General features: G+C 44.5%; 1 protein-coding gene across 1 annotated transcript in view; it reads right to left on the minus strand.

Annotated features, from left to right (window-relative positions):
* The window catches only part of fkbp16 (FKBP prolyl isomerase 16), a 142,160-nt gene that overhangs the window by 94,499 nt on the left and 29,579 nt on the right, over positions 1 to 18,082 (minus strand). The window contains exon 3 of the mRNA XM_048615720.1: positions 16,020 to 16,108. Coding sequence (XP_048471677.1) covers positions 16,020 to 16,108 — 89 coding nt within the window. The remainder of the gene's footprint in view (positions 1 to 16,019; positions 16,109 to 18,082) is intronic.

Consider the following 18,082-nt stretch of genomic DNA (forward strand, 5'->3'; position numbering starts at 1 on the left):
GGAAATGTGGGAGACATGGTTGAGGGCATTCTCGACCACTGAGGGGGGGATGTTACGGTCCTTGAAAAACGAGGACAACTGAGATGTACGGGAGTGGAATGCCTCATCCTGGGAGCAGATGCGGCGGAGGCGAAGGAATTGGGAATAGGGGATGGCATTTTTGCAGGAAGGTGGGTGGGAGGAGGAGTATTCTAGGTAGCTGTGGGAGTCGGTGGGCTTGAAATGAATATCGGTTTCTAGGTGGTTGCCCGAGATGGAGACAGAGAGGTCCAGGAAGGGGAGAGAGGTGTTAGAGATGGTCCAGGTAAACTTAAGGTTGGGGTGGAAGGTGTTGGTGAAGTGGATGAACTGTTCGAGCTCCTCATGGGAGCATGAGGCGGCGCCGATACAGTCATCAATGTAACGGAGGAAGAGGTGGGGTTTAGGGCCAGTGTAGGTACGGAAGAGGGATTGTTCCACGTAACCTACAAAGAGGCAGGCGTAGCTTGGGCCCATGCGGGTACCCATGGCCACCCCCTTTGTCTGTAGGAAGTGGGAGGAATTGAAAGAGAAGTTGTTGAGGGTGAGGACGAGTTCGGCTAAGTGGATGAGGGTGTCAGTGGAGGGGGACTGGTCGGGCCTGCGGGACAGGAAGAAGCGGAGGGCCTTTAGGCCATCTGTATGGGGAATGCAGGTGTAGAGGGACTGGACGTCCATGGTAAAGATGAGGTGTTGGGGACCGGGGAATTGGAAGTTCTGGAGGAGGTGGAGGGCGTGGGTGGTGTCACGGACATAGGTAGGGAGTTCCTCGACCAAGGGGGAGAAAATGGAGTCCAGATAGTTGGAGATAAGTTCTGTAGGGCAGGAGCAGGCGGAGACAATGGGTCAACCAGGGCATTCAGGTTTGTGGATTTTGGGAAGGAGATAGAAGCGGGCGGTGTGGGGTTGGGGAACGATGAGGTTGGAGGCCTGAGGTGATGAGGTTGTGGATGGTTTGGGAGATGATGGTTTGGTGCTCGGGGGTGGGGTCATGATCAAGGGGGAGGTAGGAGGAGGTGTCAGAGAGTTGGCATCTGGCCTCGGCGATGTAGAGGTCAGTACGCCACACTACAACTGCGCCTCCCTTGTCCGCGGGTTTTATGGTGAGGTTGGGATTGGAGCGAAGGGAGCGGAGGGCTGCACGTTCTGCGGGGGAGAGGTTGGAGTGGGTGAGAGGGGTGGAGAGGTTGAGGCGATTGATGTCTAGACAGCAGTTGGAGATGTTACTGAGATTACATGATCAGCTTTGATCATATTGAATGGTGGTGCAGGCTCCAAGGGCCGAAAGCCTACTCCCGCACCTATCTTCTACGTTTCTATGAAATTTGGACCTGAATTTGTTCAACTTTCTAACACCATAACAAGTACAACAAGAATTTGAATTCATATAGTGCCTTTAATACGGTAAGTTTTCTGAAGGCTCTACAGATTTGTGCAATATCGAAACAGTCACAATGGCAATTCTATCTTTCAAAGATTATCTGTAATAGGTTATGTTGATATTGTCTTTCTGACGATAAATTACTGTTATCAGTAGCTACTATATCCTGCACAACAGAAATCAAAGCAGAAGGTGAGGGGTGACAGAGAAAAAGTGGGCGAAGGGATTATTTTAGGATGCAACCCGTAAAACTGTGGACACACACCCAATGAGATTTGAGACCCACTTCATCATTTCTTCACTGGGGATCATATTTCAAAGGTCTCTGCTCTTCTGGTGGTTTCATGGTTACTTGGAGAAAAAGGCATTGACCGCAATTCCAAATCATAGAAATGGGTCGTTTCTGGCAGTACATACCTCTGTTGACATAACTTCAGTTGATTGCCAACTAGAAAATTAAGCAACGCCATGATGATCGATCTGATGACAAACTTTAAGTGATGGGGAAAAGAAAGCAAATTTACTTTTCTCACTGTTTTACTGAAGGAAAACCTGACCATGAATTTAAAGGTGATTGACCCCTCCAGCTCCCTTCAGGTTAACTTGCCTTCAGTGCCGACTGATGTCGGGGTCTTTGGAAGGTTAGACTGTGAAGTCTAACTTTCTCTCAGCAGTTTCTGGTCAGACTTGCAGTAGGCGGAATATGGAGGAACGTCTAGGATATCTTGGGAATATCTCAATCATGATCACCAAAACCGATAGCACAGATGAGCATACACGAGAATATAATGATGGCCATGATGTGGAGGTGCCGGTGTTGGACTGGGGTGGACAAAGCGAGAAGTCACATGACACCAGGTTATAGTCCAACAGGTTTATTTCAAATCACAAGCTTTCATAGCACTGCTCCTTCGTCAGGTGAAGTGATTGGAGCAGGCATAGACCATAATCCCCCTAAGCCTGTTTCTCCATTTAAAATGATGATGATTGACATTTCACCTCGCCTCCACTTTCCCCATATTCCTTGATTCACTAAGAGGCTAATAATTTGTCCATTTTAGTCTTGATATATTTAACAATGGATCATCTACAACCATCTGGGTGTAAGAAATTCTAACAATTCATAATCCTTTGACTGAGGGTGGCACAGTGGCTCAGTGGTTAGCACTGCTGCCTCACAGCGCCAGGAACCCAGGTTTGATTCCACCCTTGGGTGATTGTCTGTATGGAGTTTGTACGTTCTCCCCATCATGCATACGTTTCCTCCGGGAGCTCCGGTTTCCTCCAACTGTCCAAAGATGTACAGGCTATGTGGATTGGCTGTGCTAAATTGCCCATAGTGTCCAGGGATGTGCTGGCTAAGTGGAGTAGCCATGGGAAATGTAGTGTTACAGGGGCAGGGTAGGGAGATGGGTCTGGGCGGGATGCTCTTCGGAGGGTTAGTGTGGACTCAATGAGTTGAATGGCCTGCTTCTACATTGTAGGGATTCTACGAATAAATGTTTCCTTATTTCAGTCCCATATTCAAGAAATATCCTCTATCTTTCAAAGATTATCTGTAATAGGTTATGTTGATATTGTCCCTCTCAACAAATCCAACCTATCTCCCTCCGAACTGACTGCACTCCGTTCACTCAGATCTAACCCTAACTTTGTCATCAAGCCTGCCGATAAGGGTGGTGCTGTTGTAGTCTGGTGTACTGACCTCTACGTTGCAGAGGCTGAGTGCCAGCTCTCAGATACCTCCTCCTACCTTCCCCTGGACCATGACCCCACCATGGCACATCAGGCCATTGTATCCACTACGGTTATGGATCTCATTTCATTCGATGATCTCCCCCCATCCGCTTCCAAGCTAATAGCCCCCCAACCCCGCACAGCTCGTTTCTACCTCCTGCCAAAAATCCACAAACAGGACTGTCCGGGTAGACCCATTGTTTCAGCCTGCTCATGCCCCACAGAACTCATCTCTTCCTACCTTGACTCAGTCTTCTCCCCCCTGGTCCAATCCCTACCCACATACATCCATGAATCATCTGGCGCCTTACGCCGGTTTCAAAGCTTCCAGTTTACCGGCTCCAGCCACCTCCTCTTTACCATGGATGTGCAATCCCTTTACACATCCATTCCCCACCAGGAGGGCCTTAGGGCTCTCCGCTTCTTCCTGAGCAAAGACCTGAACCATCCCCACCCACCATCACCCTCCTCTGCTTGGCTGCGCTTGGCCGAGCTTGTCCTCACCCTCAACAACTTCTCTTTCAACTCCTCTCATTTTCTTCAGGTAAGAGGGGTTGCCATGGGTACCCGCATGGGCCCAAGTTATGCCTGTCTCTTCGTGGGGTACGTGGAACATTCCTTGTTCCAGTCCTATTCTGGCCCCCACCCACAACTCTTTCTCCGATACAGCGATGATATCATCAGTGCTGCTTCCCTCTCTCGTCGAGAATTGGAAAACTTCATCAATTTCGCCTCCAATTTCCACCCTCCCCTCACTTTCACCTGGTCTATCTCTGACTCCTCCCTTCCCTTCCTCGACATTTCTGTTTCCATTTCTGGGGATAGACTGGCCACTAATATCCATTACAACCCACCGACTGCCACAGCTACCTGGACTATACATCCTCACACCCCACTTCCTGTAAAGACTCCATCCCATTCTCTCAGTTCCTCCGTCTCCGTTGCATATGTTCAGATGAGGCCAACGTCGACAAGGGAGCCTCCGAAATGTCCACATTCTTCCTCAACCGAGGATTCCCCAGCTCCGTTGTCAACAGGGCCCTCAATCGGGTCCGATCCATCTCCCACACTTCTGCCCTCACCCCTTCTCTTCCCTCCCGCAACAGCGATAGGTTCCCCTTATCCTCATCTACCATCCCACCAGCATCCACATCCAGAAGCTCATCAGATGCCATTTCCGCCACCTCCAGCAAGATGCCACCAGCAGACACATATTCCCCTCCCCTCCCTTGTCCGCCTTCCGCAGGGACCGTTCCCTCCTGGACACCCTGGTCCATACTTCCTTCACCTCCAACACCTCCCCACAGCCCTACGGCACCTTCCCCTGTAACTGGCGAAGGTGCAACACCTGCGCATTTAACTCCTCCCTCCCCAGTATCCAAGGGCCCAAACATATCTTCCAGGTGAAGCAACACTTCACCTGCACTTCCAAGAATCTAGTCTACTGCATTTGCTGCTCACAATGTGGTCTCCTCTACATTGGGGAAACGAAGCGTAGACTTGGCGACCGCTTCGCAGAACATCTACATTCTGCTCGCAAAAAAGACCCTGAACTACCTGTTGCCTGTCACTTCAATGCACCACCCTGCTCCCTGGCCAACATCCAGCTTGATACAGTGTTCCAGTGAAGCCCAACGCAAGCTGGAGGAACAACACCTCATTTTCCGCTTGGGGACCCTACAGCCATCCGGACTCAATATTGAGTTCAATAATTTTAGGGCCTAAACTCTCCCATGTCCCAGCCCCCAACCCACATACCAGGCCTTGTTACCACATAGCCTGCCACTGCACACCCTCCGTTGTTAGTCACTAACAGTCCCCATTAACAACTATTCACCCTCCCAGCCTGATCGTCAGCAACTCCTTTGTCTGTCCAACTGTCTTTCTGTCTCTTCAGGCTCTATCCTATCGTTTACTCCCTACCCCACCCACCTCCCTTTTTCTGCATATAAACTGACGTTTTCCCAGCCACCAGCAGTTCTGAGGAAGGGTCACCGGACCTGAAACGTTAACTCTGTTTTCTCCTCCATAGATGCTGCCAGACCTGCTGAACTTTTCCAGCAACTTTGTTTTTGTCCCATATTCAAGAGATTGCACCCCTGTGTTCTCGACTCCCCAGGCAAAAGAAGCAACCTCTTAGTGTCTACCTTGTCAGCCCCCTTCAGCATCTTGGGCATTTCTGTGAAACCATCTCTCCTTCTTTTGAAATCTCGAGCACGCAGGCCTAACGTCCTCAGTCTCTGATCATAAGACAACCCTCTCATCCCTGGAGCAACTGGCCTTCAGTGTACCACCTCTGGGGAAGATCCATCTAACTCTTCACCTAATGTCCCAGATAACCAGTCTGCCGACTGTAACAATCTACCCACGTTGTCCCTTCAAATTCCACAGGAGGTTTAGGCCTTGTAGTTATCACTAGGACTTAAAAAGAGACACTCCTACCCAGACTCTTGCTACGAGTTCCTGTTGGTGAATTGTTGATATACTTTGAATCAGAGATAGTAGGAACTGCAGATGCTGGAGAATCCGAGACAACAAGGTGCAGGGCTGGATGAACATAGCAGGCCAAGCAGCATCATAGGAGCAGAGAGGCTGATGTTTCGAGCCGAGACCCTTCATCAGAAAAGGGGGAGGGGAAGGGGGTTTGAAATAAATAGGGAGAGAGTGGGAGGCGGATAGATGAGGGATAGAGGAGAGGATAGGTGGAGAGGAAACAAACAGGTCGAAGAGGCGGGGATGGAGCCAGTAAAGGTGAGTGTAGGTAGGGAGTTAGGAAGGGGAGAGGTCAGTCCAGGGAGGACGGACAGGTCAAGGGGGCGGGATGAGGTTGGTCGGTAGGAGATGGAGGTGTGGCTTGAGGTGGGAGGAGGGGATAGGTGGGAGGAAGAACAGGTTAGGGAGGCAGGGACGATTTTTCCAGGAGGAGCGGGTGTGTTGGAAGCGGGAGAAGGGGTCAGTAGAGGGAGGGTTTTGTTTTCTGAAGTGGTGTGAAATATCTGCTTAGGAAAAGTACCATCTGACGTGGGCACTGAAGGTGACTGGAAATAAATGCCTGCATTATTCAAAGTCAATGCCGTGTTATGAAGGAAGGGCGTACAGAATTCCTGATTGTGCAATCACAGTGCTTTAAAATAAAAATCTCATTTGAACCAAGAGAACCACAGGGCCCTCTTGGAGTGTCTATTATGTATGAGAACAGTGATTAAACCCTCATTTAAGCATCTGCTCTTCATCCGACCTAATGTTATTTTTGGCACTGGATGAAATTCCTTTTATATAATGCTCTAAGAAACAGAGTGCTTCACCAAAAAGGTCACATCTGAGCCATCAATAAGGCTACTTAAATTTGCTTCTTTATCACTCCCAGTATATGTGGAGGTGCCGGTGTTGGACTGGGGTGGACAAGGTCAGAAGTCACATGACACCAGGTTATAGTCCAACAGGTTTATTTGAAATCACAAGCTTTCTGAGCACTGCTCCTTCATCAGGTAAAGGACTTCACTCCTAATGTAAGCAGAATAAAACCAAGAAACACAACCTGTCTTTTCTGCTTGCATACTGCCTGCAGTGGTGTTCCAGAATTTTTCTACACAGATTTCCAGCATTTAAGACTAACAGTAAACTGTTTTGCACTTAATTTGTAGAAAAGTTTAGATTTCAAGTGTGGTTCTTGAATACACTCATTCCTGTAATATCCTGGGGTCACCATTAACCAGTTGCTGAAATGGACCAGCTGTACAAATATTGTGATGATAAAAGGCAGAATTCTGTAGTGAGTAACTCACCTTCAGACTTACCACAGCCTTCCCACCATCTGCAAGGTGCAAGTCAGGAATGTGATGGAACAACAACACTTGCTTAAAGTATAGCTCCAAAACTAGTTATGAAACTCAGCAACATCCAATGCAAAGCAGTCCACTTGCTTGGTGCCCCTTCCATCCCCTTAAATATCCCCACTGTCCTGCAGTGACAACAGGGTGTACCACCTCGAACATGAGCAAATCTACCAAGGCTCTTTCAATAACACCTTCTAAACCTTTGAACCATACAACTTAGAGGAATAAGTTGCAAGAGAATAGTAAAAACTGCAAGATTCCCTTTGAGACAACACAGTGTGGAGTTGGAGGAACACAGCAGGCCAGGCAGCATCGGAGGAGCAGACAAATTGATGCTTCAGGTAAGATCACAGAACTTTAGTCTGCTTTGGATTTAATTTGTGCTTGACAGCCTGAGATTATTGTTGTGTATGCAAGCATACTCACTGAGATAATGTCACATGGGCTTGTGTGCAGAACAGCTTTAGGATCTCAAAGGACGTAACATCTAGGCTTTCTCCAAGTCTCAGTAATGATGTCCATCGTATCAATGTAATCCATAACTAGTTGCAATAAACTATACCTTATTAACTACAAGACACCAGGAGATGGGTTTGCTCTACCATACAAGTAGACCCTTTGGTTTCATAAAGAGAATGGTGGCATCAATATACATCAGATGTGAGCTGGCATGTTCATACAGCAATTGTTGCACTGGTTTGGTTGATTTTGGACAAAATAGTACTGAAGAGTACGGTACATCCTAATGAAACCTACAAGCCCTTGTATTCCAAACTTTAGACAAAGTGGAAAGTTCTGACCTTGAATTCTTGAAGCAAGCCAGTTTGATCTGGTTTCAGGCAAATATATTTTTCATGACTGTATCTTCAAGAGGATTTGTTTTCAATCCTTCCGAGAAATCAATGACTGCTGGCCAGATAATGGGGTACTAAAAAGAAGATCCCAAAGACTAGTTTATCACCAGTGTGAGTTTTATTTGATTTCATCACAGAATGCAGACTGGGCCAGTGTTAGTTGCACAATGTGATTTACTCTGGAGAAGGTGATGGCGAGTTGCCTTCTTGAGCCACTACAGTCTATGTCGTGTAGGTACACCTGCCCACAGTACTGTTAGGGAGGGAGTTCTGGAATTTTGACCCAGTGACAGTAAAGAAGGATATATTTCCAAGGCAGGATGGTGCGTGGCTTGGAAGGGAATTTGCAGAAGCAGATGTTCTCATGCATCTGCTGATTATGTCCTTTCAGGTGGTTCTGAAGGTGCTGTTGAAGGGGCCATGGTGAGTTGCCACATTATATTTGAGCTTATGAACAAGGGGCATGAATAGATCATTCAGCCTCTCAGGCCTGCTCAGACAATTAATAAGAACATGACAGATCTTGATTGTAAGCACAAAACCACATCCCTGCTAACCTTTCATCCTGTGCTTACCAAAACTCTATCCATCTCTGATATAAAAATATTCAAAGACTGCTTCCACCACTTTTCCAGGGAGAGAGTTCTAAGGACTCACAACCATCTGAAAGAAAAGATTTTGCTTCATTGGTTTTAAACAGGCAACACTGATTTTTAAACAGTGACCCTTAGTTCTGCACTCTCTCAAAAGAGGACCCTGTCAACATTCTGCAGGATCTTAAATGCTTCAAACAGGTTGCCTCTTACTCCTCAGAACGACAGTGATTTCAAGCTAAGCCAATCCAATTTTTCCTCATGACCAAAGCACTCATTCCACATAATACTCTGGTAAACCATCTCTGGATTGTTTCCAACAAATTTATATCCTTCCTTAACTGAGGTGACCAATACTGAATGCATTACTCCAAATGTGGTCTCACCAGTGCCATGTATAACTGGAGCATAACCTCCATCCTTTTGTATTCAGTTTCTGTTGCAATAATTGATAATATTCTATTAGCTTTCCTGATATACACACACAAAGTTCATGCACTATTACACCCAGATCCTGCTCAGAGCTCAGCAAACTCTCAGTATTTTGATAGTATGCTTTTCTTTATTCTTCCTACCAACATTTTCTCACATTCTACTCCACTTGCCAGATTTTTACCCGTTCACTTATGTATATCTACAATGATAATAATAATACACTATCTAAAGATAAATATATATGTATATCTTTTGTAGCCTCCTTATGTCAGCATTGCAAATTACGTTCCTATCTATAGGTCATCAGCAAATTTGGCAAGTATATTTTCCACCCCTTCCTCCAAGTCACTGATATCAACTATTAACAGTTGAGGTGCCAGCACTAACCCCTGTGGCATACCACCCATTACATCATGCCTATCTGAAAAAACATCCACTTATCCCTACTCTTTCCTAGACTATCTTCCATCCATGCCAACATACTGCCACATGATGAGATTTTATTTTATGCAATAATCTTTGATGTGGCACTTTAGCAAATGTTTTCTGGAAATCTAAGCTCAGTACATTCACCTTTTGTCCACAAGCACAGCACGTGTTTCTTCCTCAAAGAACTCCAATAAACATGATTTGCCATTCAGAACACCATGTTGACACTGTGTGCTTATCCTGAACATATCAGAAATGCCCTGCTGTAACTTCTTTAATAATAATTTCTAACATATTCCCTTTGGAAGATGTTAAACTAACTGGCTGGTAGTTTCCTGCTTTTTGTCTCCCTCTCTTTATGAATAAAGGAGTCACATTCACTAACTTTCAATCTAATGGGATCTTCCCTGCCTCTAGGGAGTTTTAGAAAATTAAAGCCAATGCATGTGAAATAACTCTCCAGAGGCTGATATCCTGTCATCCTTTCTTTACACATGGAGTGGCCTTGACGTTGATCCAGCTCCCTGAGATCCAGCTCTCAGAATGACTGACCCTTCTATTTATATCTGTCAGCCAGGGTTCCCTAACCACTCTAATCAGGGAGCTCATATTCTATGTGGTCCACCTGGCTGATTACGATCACTACAGCATGTATAATCTCAGTAGCCACTTTATTTAAGAATCTAGCTTGGAGTCCATCAGGACCCAAACACTTGTCAGCCTACAGCTCCAACAATTTATTTAGTTCAACTCTCTAGTGATAGTAAAATTCTTGAGTTCCTCTCTCCCATCCATTTCCTGATTTATTGCTGCTTCTGGGAAGTTTCTTGTACACTCTATAATGAAGACTGATACAAAATAATGTTGTATGTGGTGTTAGATATGTTTCCAGAATTGGACAATATTTGTTAAATAATCCTGAACGTGCAAAGAATTATGCTGATAACCAATTTAAGGTTGTCAGTCAAGCTCACAGTGTGGTACATTTGAGTGTACTGGAAGGTATATGTACTCCTGTATAGGACCTTGTTCTTTGCAGATGGAAATAACATGTACCTATTTTGACTCCTAACAGGTGACAGCCATTCACTGATTCGTTTCTCAGGGTGATTCCCTCACAACCTGCCTGGTCTAAAATTTAGCAAAGACTGGCTGTTAACTGTCAATCAACATTAATTCATGCAATCTCCATGGTAACATCACTATCAATCAGAGTCCACGTGGCAACCAATCAACACTTTCTCACTCAGTACAAATGTTGGATTTCCTCTTAAATTGTTCTTCTTGAAAATTGTCCTGATGAGAGTAGATGAAAAGAATTGAACAAAGTATGTATTTATTTAGCAAGACTCAAATTATGTCCTCCTAAATAACATTTCTCTTTTTCTTGTCTCTACTCTAATTTACCACAAATTCCCAAATTTGATCTTTTGATCCTAATATTTAGTTTAAAATCCTCTCTACTTCTCTAGTTATGCAGCTCAGAAGGAAACCAGCTCCACACGGCTCAGGTGGAGACCTCCTTGTTGATACAGATCCCATTTTCTCCATTATTAGTGCCAGTGCCCTGTGAACTGAAACCCACTTCACCCACGCCAGCTCTGGGTCACACTGAGCCAGTCTTTGCCTGTCATCTCGCTATTCTGATCTGCTCTATGATAAGTCGCACATGACTCAGGTAATTATCTGGAGATTATGACCTTTGAGAGTTTGTTTCATAATTTGGAACCTATTTCCTTACAATTGCCATGCGGAACCTCCTTGTTTGCCTTGACTATGTTATAGAGTCATAGAGTCATTAAGTAATAGAGTAACACAGAATTGAACCAGGCCCTTCGGCCCAAACTGGTCCATGTGGGGAGGCAATTGGCTCATGATATTATCAATGGTGCCCACACAACCAGTTCCAATTGCCTGCATTTCGTCCATATCCCTCTAAACCCTTCTCATCCATGTACCTATTCAAATTTTTTAAAATGTTACTATTGTACCTGCCTCAACTGCTTTCTCTGGCAGCCCATTCCATATACGCACCACCCTCTGTGTGAAGAATTTGCCCCTCAGGTCCTTTCTGCTCTCACCTTAAACCTATGCCCTCTAGTTTTCAATTCCCCATCCCTGGGAAAAATCATCCTATCTACGTGCCTCATGATTTTAAGTACCTCAATAAGGTCACCCCTCATTCTCCTGCATTCCAAGGAATAAATTCCTATCCTGGCCAACCTCTCCCTCTAACTCAGGCCTACTAGTCCTGGCAACGTCCTTGTTTGCCCACTTTCCAGTTTAACTATGTCTTTCCTATAACAGGGTGACCAAATCTGTACACAATACTCCAAGCGTGGCCTTACCAACGACTTATACAACCGTGACATAATGTCCCAACTCCTATACTCAATGCCTCCTATACTCAATTCCTTGACAGATGAAGGCCAGCATGCTAAATGCCTTCTTCACCATCCTGTCCACCTGGGACATTGCTTTCAATGAACTATTCCTAGGTCTCTCTGTTTCACAACACTTCTCAGACCTTAGCCATTCCTGCATGGGTTACAATGACTAGATCATCCCCTTCAACTCGTCTCCAGCTCTAAGCTGTTGTTCCAAGCTCCGGCACTGAGCAGACAGTGCAGCTGTCTATATTGTTGCTTTTTGCTTCAGAGAATGCTGTCAATCCCTCTGGGCAAATTGTCCTCTCCTAACAGTGCATTCTTTTTTGTTACCCTTCCTTTTGGTACCACGGGGCTGTGGTCAGTTAGCTCATCCATAGAATCCCTACAGTGTGGAAGCAGGCCATTTGGCTCATTGAGCCCACATTGACCCTCCCACCACCCTGACCCATCCCTGCATATCCCACCCTAGACACCATGGGCAATTTGGCATGGCCAATCTAAATAAACTTCACATCTTTGGATTGTGGGAGGGAACCCATGCAAACACAGGGAGAATGTGCAAACTCCACACAGACAGTCACCCGAGGCTGGAATCGAACCCAGGTCCCTGGCACTGTGAGGCAGCAGTGCTAACCACTGAGCCACCATGCTGTCCCCATCATGGGGCCAACCCATTCAAGCTACCAGAAAGAACTTCAAACCTCTTGGACTATTGCAAGAGTTGAGGATCCTGCACCCCTATCAACTCAGTCCCCTTTCCTGTCTCACTCCTCCTGTCACATTCTCCTGTCCCTGAACACTGAGGAAATCAGAAAGCATAACCCTAACTGATATGACTGACTCCTACTAGAAATAACCCTGGTGGATTTCTGCTGTCTCACAATGTCTGTAGCTGAGCCTCCAGTTCATAAGCCAAATCTTCCTCGAGCTTAAACACTTATTATACATGTCTGCCTTGGAGCAAATGAGTTTCCATGAGCTTCCACATACTTCAGATATGTCATATTACCCACCCTGCCATCCTTAATGTCTTCTAATTAACTATTTAAATAAAAACCAAAAGAACTGCGGATGCTGTAAACCAGGAACAAAAACAAAGTTGCTGGAAAAGCTCAGCATCTGTGAAGGAAAAAACAGAGAAGTTCTAAGGAAGGGTCACCGGACCCGAAACATTAACTCTGTTTTCTTCCTTCACAGATGCTGCCAGACCTGCTGAGCTTTTCCAACAACTTTGTTTTTGTTCCTAATTAACTACTTAATCTTTTTTATTCAATTATATGTTTAATTTTGTGTTTATATAATTTTATTAATTTAAACTACTTTGAAACTTAGGAACAGAGTAAACATTAGTCACATATCAGTATTTTTTACCAATTATTTATCAATAATTGGCTTCCTCTCCTGTTGCAAAGTAAGAATCAATGCTGGAAGCTGAAAAGGTTAGAGAAAGCCAAAAAGCACCTCTTTCAGAATCCTCCTCAAACTCTCCTAATCACCCATTTCCTAGCATTCTATTGTAAGTCACACTCAGGTTAGATAGATTTATACACTCCTAACACAAAACGCTTAGCTCACCCAGTTAGAGTGCAACCAGTTACAGCAGCTTCTTTAATTAATTTAAGTGTACCTGCTCTTCCAGTGGAGACACAGGGGGCACACTGCTGGCATTTTGCAGCAGTGCTGGAGACAGTGAGCGTTTACAGTGATGAACCAAGATCAAAAGTGACAAGGTGTCAGGTAAGTGTTTTTGGGGGAAGTTGGGAGGGTTTCTGGGATTGGGAGTTACAGAGAGAGGGGGCATGAGTTTGGAAACAAGGCAGGAGGATCCATCTCAGTGGTCAACTTGCTGCCCTGTGTTTAGTCCCTCAATCACTTACAAATTAGCGCAGATCAAAATACTCCCTCACAATTGACAGGTTACCCAGCCTGATTTAGCAGTTAGGTGGGGCCCACCTTCTTCATCCCACTTGGAGCTGATATAGGTGGAAATGAGCCCTTCACAGACGACATTAAGTCCTCAACTGTAGACAGAGGAGGAAGGTGCAGCTTGGGCTTTCCTGCCCAGAGTTTAATTTGGTCAGAGGTAGGAAGGTAGTGGGGCTCTGAGCTGTTACTGAGCCAATTCAGTTGACTTCCCACCTCCATGTCTGCCACCTCCACAACTGGAAGATTCTACCCTGTGTCTCCTTTTTCATTATTTCTCCCAATATAGAACTGAGGAAGGGTCTCCACACCTGAAACGTTAACTCTGATTTTTTTCTTCACAGATGCTGCCAGACCTGCTGAGCTTTATTAGCAACTTCTGTTTCTGTTCCTGATTTACAGCATCTGCTGTTCTTTCAGTTTTTATGAAATGCAGAACACTGATTGTCTCACATGCAACTCGAGCAGCCCAAGAGGAAGAACATCGAGAGTTCTGAGAAAATGTAGCAGGTGGGAGAGATTTACTGCAGCTTCCAACCCTGCTGAAAGCCCAACAACACTTGCTGTATGCTGAAACTAAAAATTCTCGTTCTGTGGGTCGGAGCTTGACCACACCCATTCAGGCTGCTTCTATTGTTCCAGCTATAGACTGCTTGTTACCTGTCCTCCAATCTCTCTCTAAAAGAGACCAGGACAAAACATAAAGCCCCAGAATCATCACAAATGGAACAAGCAGTGAGAACAAGAGACAAAATGACTGCCAATGGTAATAAAGAAGAGATGTAGGTGTATCATAGGTGTTAATAGGTAAAATCGCCACAGTCCTAGAGGGCTGCTTTCTCATTACGGAGAGATGACTATGGATGGTTTTAACCTGAGGGTCACTACTCTTTAGGCAAGGGGTGAGGTTGAGAAAGTGGGACCTTCATGGTAACGTGAGCTGGTATGGGAACTGAACCCTGTGTTATTGGTGACACTTTATTTCACCGGCCAGCTGTCCATCCAACTGAGTTAACTGACTCCATAATAGACTGATAACATGTAAATAATTGAAAACTGATCTCCTTTGCTGAGAACAAACTCAGGTCATCAAGACATGGCAGAGGTGATGGACAATGTTCATGTTCTGAAGTTGTTGAACTCAAATTTGAGTCTCGAAAACTTTAAAGTGGAAAGTGACATGCTGTTCCTTAGGCTTGTGTTGGAGCACTGCAGCAGGCATAAGATGGAAATATTAGCATAAGAACAAGATGCTTTGTAGAAATGGGAAGCAATTTGAAGGATATCAAGACACACACACTCTTGTGCATTTGGCCCCATCTGACTGGATAGAAAATATTCACAGGTCAAGGGTAAAATGGTGGTTGGATACAAGTGCTGCAGAAATCAGCCTTTTGGTAAATATATTGGAATATGCTGGCTGTGCAAACAAAGCATTTCCAAGGCAATATATTACTGTTGGCTCAACTGGGTGTCTAAATTTGAGAAGTGTGATCATCAAAATGTTAATTAAGAATAGCCATGGTAAAATGATTTTGCAGCTTTCGCACAGCTAAAACACTGTCATTGAGGTGATACAACACTGTACTATCATTGAATGCTCTTCTACCCAACCACTAAGTCACACTTTAGCAATTAGGTTATTGCAAGTTGCAGTACTATTAGGATTAGACATGATAATTCACCAAGGTATCGAACTAGCATTCACAGGAAGTAATAAAATGAAAAAAAGTTACTTATTCCTTTTCAGTTGTCTATACTGATGAAATATACACTTCTTTGTTCTATGATACTAATTTGGATCTAAGTGCAACATATTCAGCAGTAATATTCGGTTAAATGCAATGGATGCAACTGAGAGTTTTATCAGAATGGTATAATAATTGTGGATTAGCTAGAAAACATTTAGAAATAACACATCATGTGTTTTTGAGGTTAGAAAGGGTCAGACTCAGCAGGAATATTAACCCACTCAATGACACAATCTCATCGACCAACTTCCTTTCAGAGAAAGATTATTTAAATGTTAATAACTTAAATATTTTGAGACTATACAAACAGACATATATTAGAAAAACCTGTGTTTTTCTGCATTCACTCACAGGCAGTGGTCACTTTAATAACATTATAAGCTACATCTGGCTACCTTACTAAGGCTTTCCACCTCTGCTACTTTACATGAAACCTCTTGCACTTCAATACTTAATGAGTTCTTTAGTATAAATAGAAGCTCATAGTCATATTTTACATATCAACATGAACCAAAATACAGAAATGAGTCAACTGCTGATGACCATTTTGACTTTTTCCCACATTTTTGAGTCTTCTTTATAATCTTCTGTTCTACCAATTTCTTGGAAGTTCAACCTTTTGGCACGTCTCAGCCACTATTCCTCAACAGGCATATGAAAATACAGCCTTACCTCCCAGTGTGACCATAGGCATATTGTCCGTCAGAGATTACAAGAGCAACTTCATCCAATTGCATTGAAAATGTGCAGAATTCAAGTGCCTATGGACAGCAAACAAACAGTAAGGTATTAATTGCTTGAATAAGTGTCAAATCTTCCCAAATTGTATGAAGTGATTTGAGGTAATACAGGGGTCCCTGATTAATGAATGTTGGACTTAAGAATGTTTGTACTTATGAGCACAATAACATACAAGGGTCAAAAACAGAAGTTGCTGGAAAAGTTCAGCAGGTCTGGCAGCATCTGTGAAAAAAAATCAGAGCTAACATTTTGAGTCCGGTGACCCTTCCTCAGAACTGGATGGTAGCTGGGAAAACGTCAGTTTATATTCAGAAGACAGGGTGGGGAGAGAGGTTAAGGAGTAAATGATCGGTGGGGATAGAGCCCAAAGAGACAGAACAGTTGGACAGACAAAGGAGTAGATACCAATTTGGCTAGGAGGGTGAATATCTGTTAATGGGGACTGTTAGTGGCTAACAATGGGTTGTGTGTAATAGGAGACTATTTGTTAACAGGAACAAAAACAAAGTTGCTGGAAAAGCTCAGCAGGTCTGCCAGTATCTGTGAAGGAAAAAAACCGAGTTAACGTTTCGGGTCCGGTGACCCTTCCTCAGAACTCCGGTGAGCCTTTTTGTCACAGTATGCCCAGATCCTGAGCTGCCCTTGTAGCCACAGCATTTATGTTTCTGGTCAATGTTGACAACTACTGAACCTCTAAACCTATTAAGTGTTGAGACCGTGATTGAGTAGGGTTGATGTATGTCCATGCTGGGGCTAGGAAGGTGAAGGAAAGCATTGTGCTATTTGTAGGGAACTTCCAGTGTCTGAAGTAATATTAATGAGAGCTCAAACTGAAATTCAACAGTTGCCTAAAGACCAGAAAATGGCTATGCTCCTCAGGGAGATGTTAAGTCTGTGTTACAGTGGAGTCAATGTACTTGCAACTGTTAACAGGAGCATTAGCCTTAACAGAAGTCTACAGGCCCAATTTCCCAGGATTACCCACCTCTTATCCAATTCCGAGAAGAAATATTGACAAGAAACCTGGTGAATTTGTTTTTGCGAAAATGAATAAAAAAGCATTCTTCGATGATAATGTATACTAACTTGAAAACTAGGAATCAGAAGCAAAGGATCCTGCAGCGAGGAACTCACCTCCTGACTCCTCAAAGCCTCTCTACCATCTGCAAGGCACAAGTTAGGACTGTGACAGAATGCTCCCCACTTACCTGGGTGGCTGCAGTTCCAACAACATTCAGAAGCTTGACACCATCCTGGACCAAGTAACCTATTTGACTGGTAACCCATCAAGAAACATTCACTCAGAGATAGTAAGAACAGCAGATGCTGGAGTCAGAGATAACACAGTGTGGAGCTGGAGGAACACAGCACGCCAGGCAGCATCAGAGGAGCAGGTAAACTGAAGGGTCCAGACCCGAAACGTCAGCTTTCCTGCTCCTCTGATGCTGCCCGGCCTGCTGTGTTCCTCCAGCTGCTCACTGTGTTATAACAAACAGTCACTCCCTCCACTACCGATGCTCAGTGGCAGCAGTATGTACTATGTACAATACGCACCACAGAAACTCACCAAAGATCCTTAGACAGGACCTTCCAAACCCAAGATGACTTTGATTTGGAAGGGCTAGGGCAGCAGATACAAGGGAACACCATCTGTGCAAGTTTGCCTCCAAGCCACTCACCATCCTGACTTGGAAATATATCACCTCTCCCTCAGTGTCATTTGGTCAAAATTCCAAAATTCTGTCCCTAACGGTATTGTGGGTCAACCTACAGCAAATGGACTCCACCAGTTCAAGAAGGCAGCCCACCACCACCTTCTCAATGGCAAAGAGTAACGGGAAATGAATACTGGCCGAGCCAGTGACCATCTACATGCCATGAATGAAAAAGGAAAACAAAATCTGGTAAGAGACTCTCAACTGTGTGCGTGAGTACTTTTTAGATATTTGGGTTCCACATTATCCATTTCACTGTGTTGCCAAGAAATATCTGTC

The sequence above is a fragment of the Rhincodon typus genome, chromosome 33 (assembly GCF_021869965.1).
Source record: "Rhincodon typus isolate 14 chromosome 33, sRhiTyp1.1, whole genome shotgun sequence".
Lineage (NCBI taxonomy): Eukaryota > Metazoa > Chordata > Chondrichthyes > Orectolobiformes > Rhincodontidae > Rhincodon > Rhincodon typus.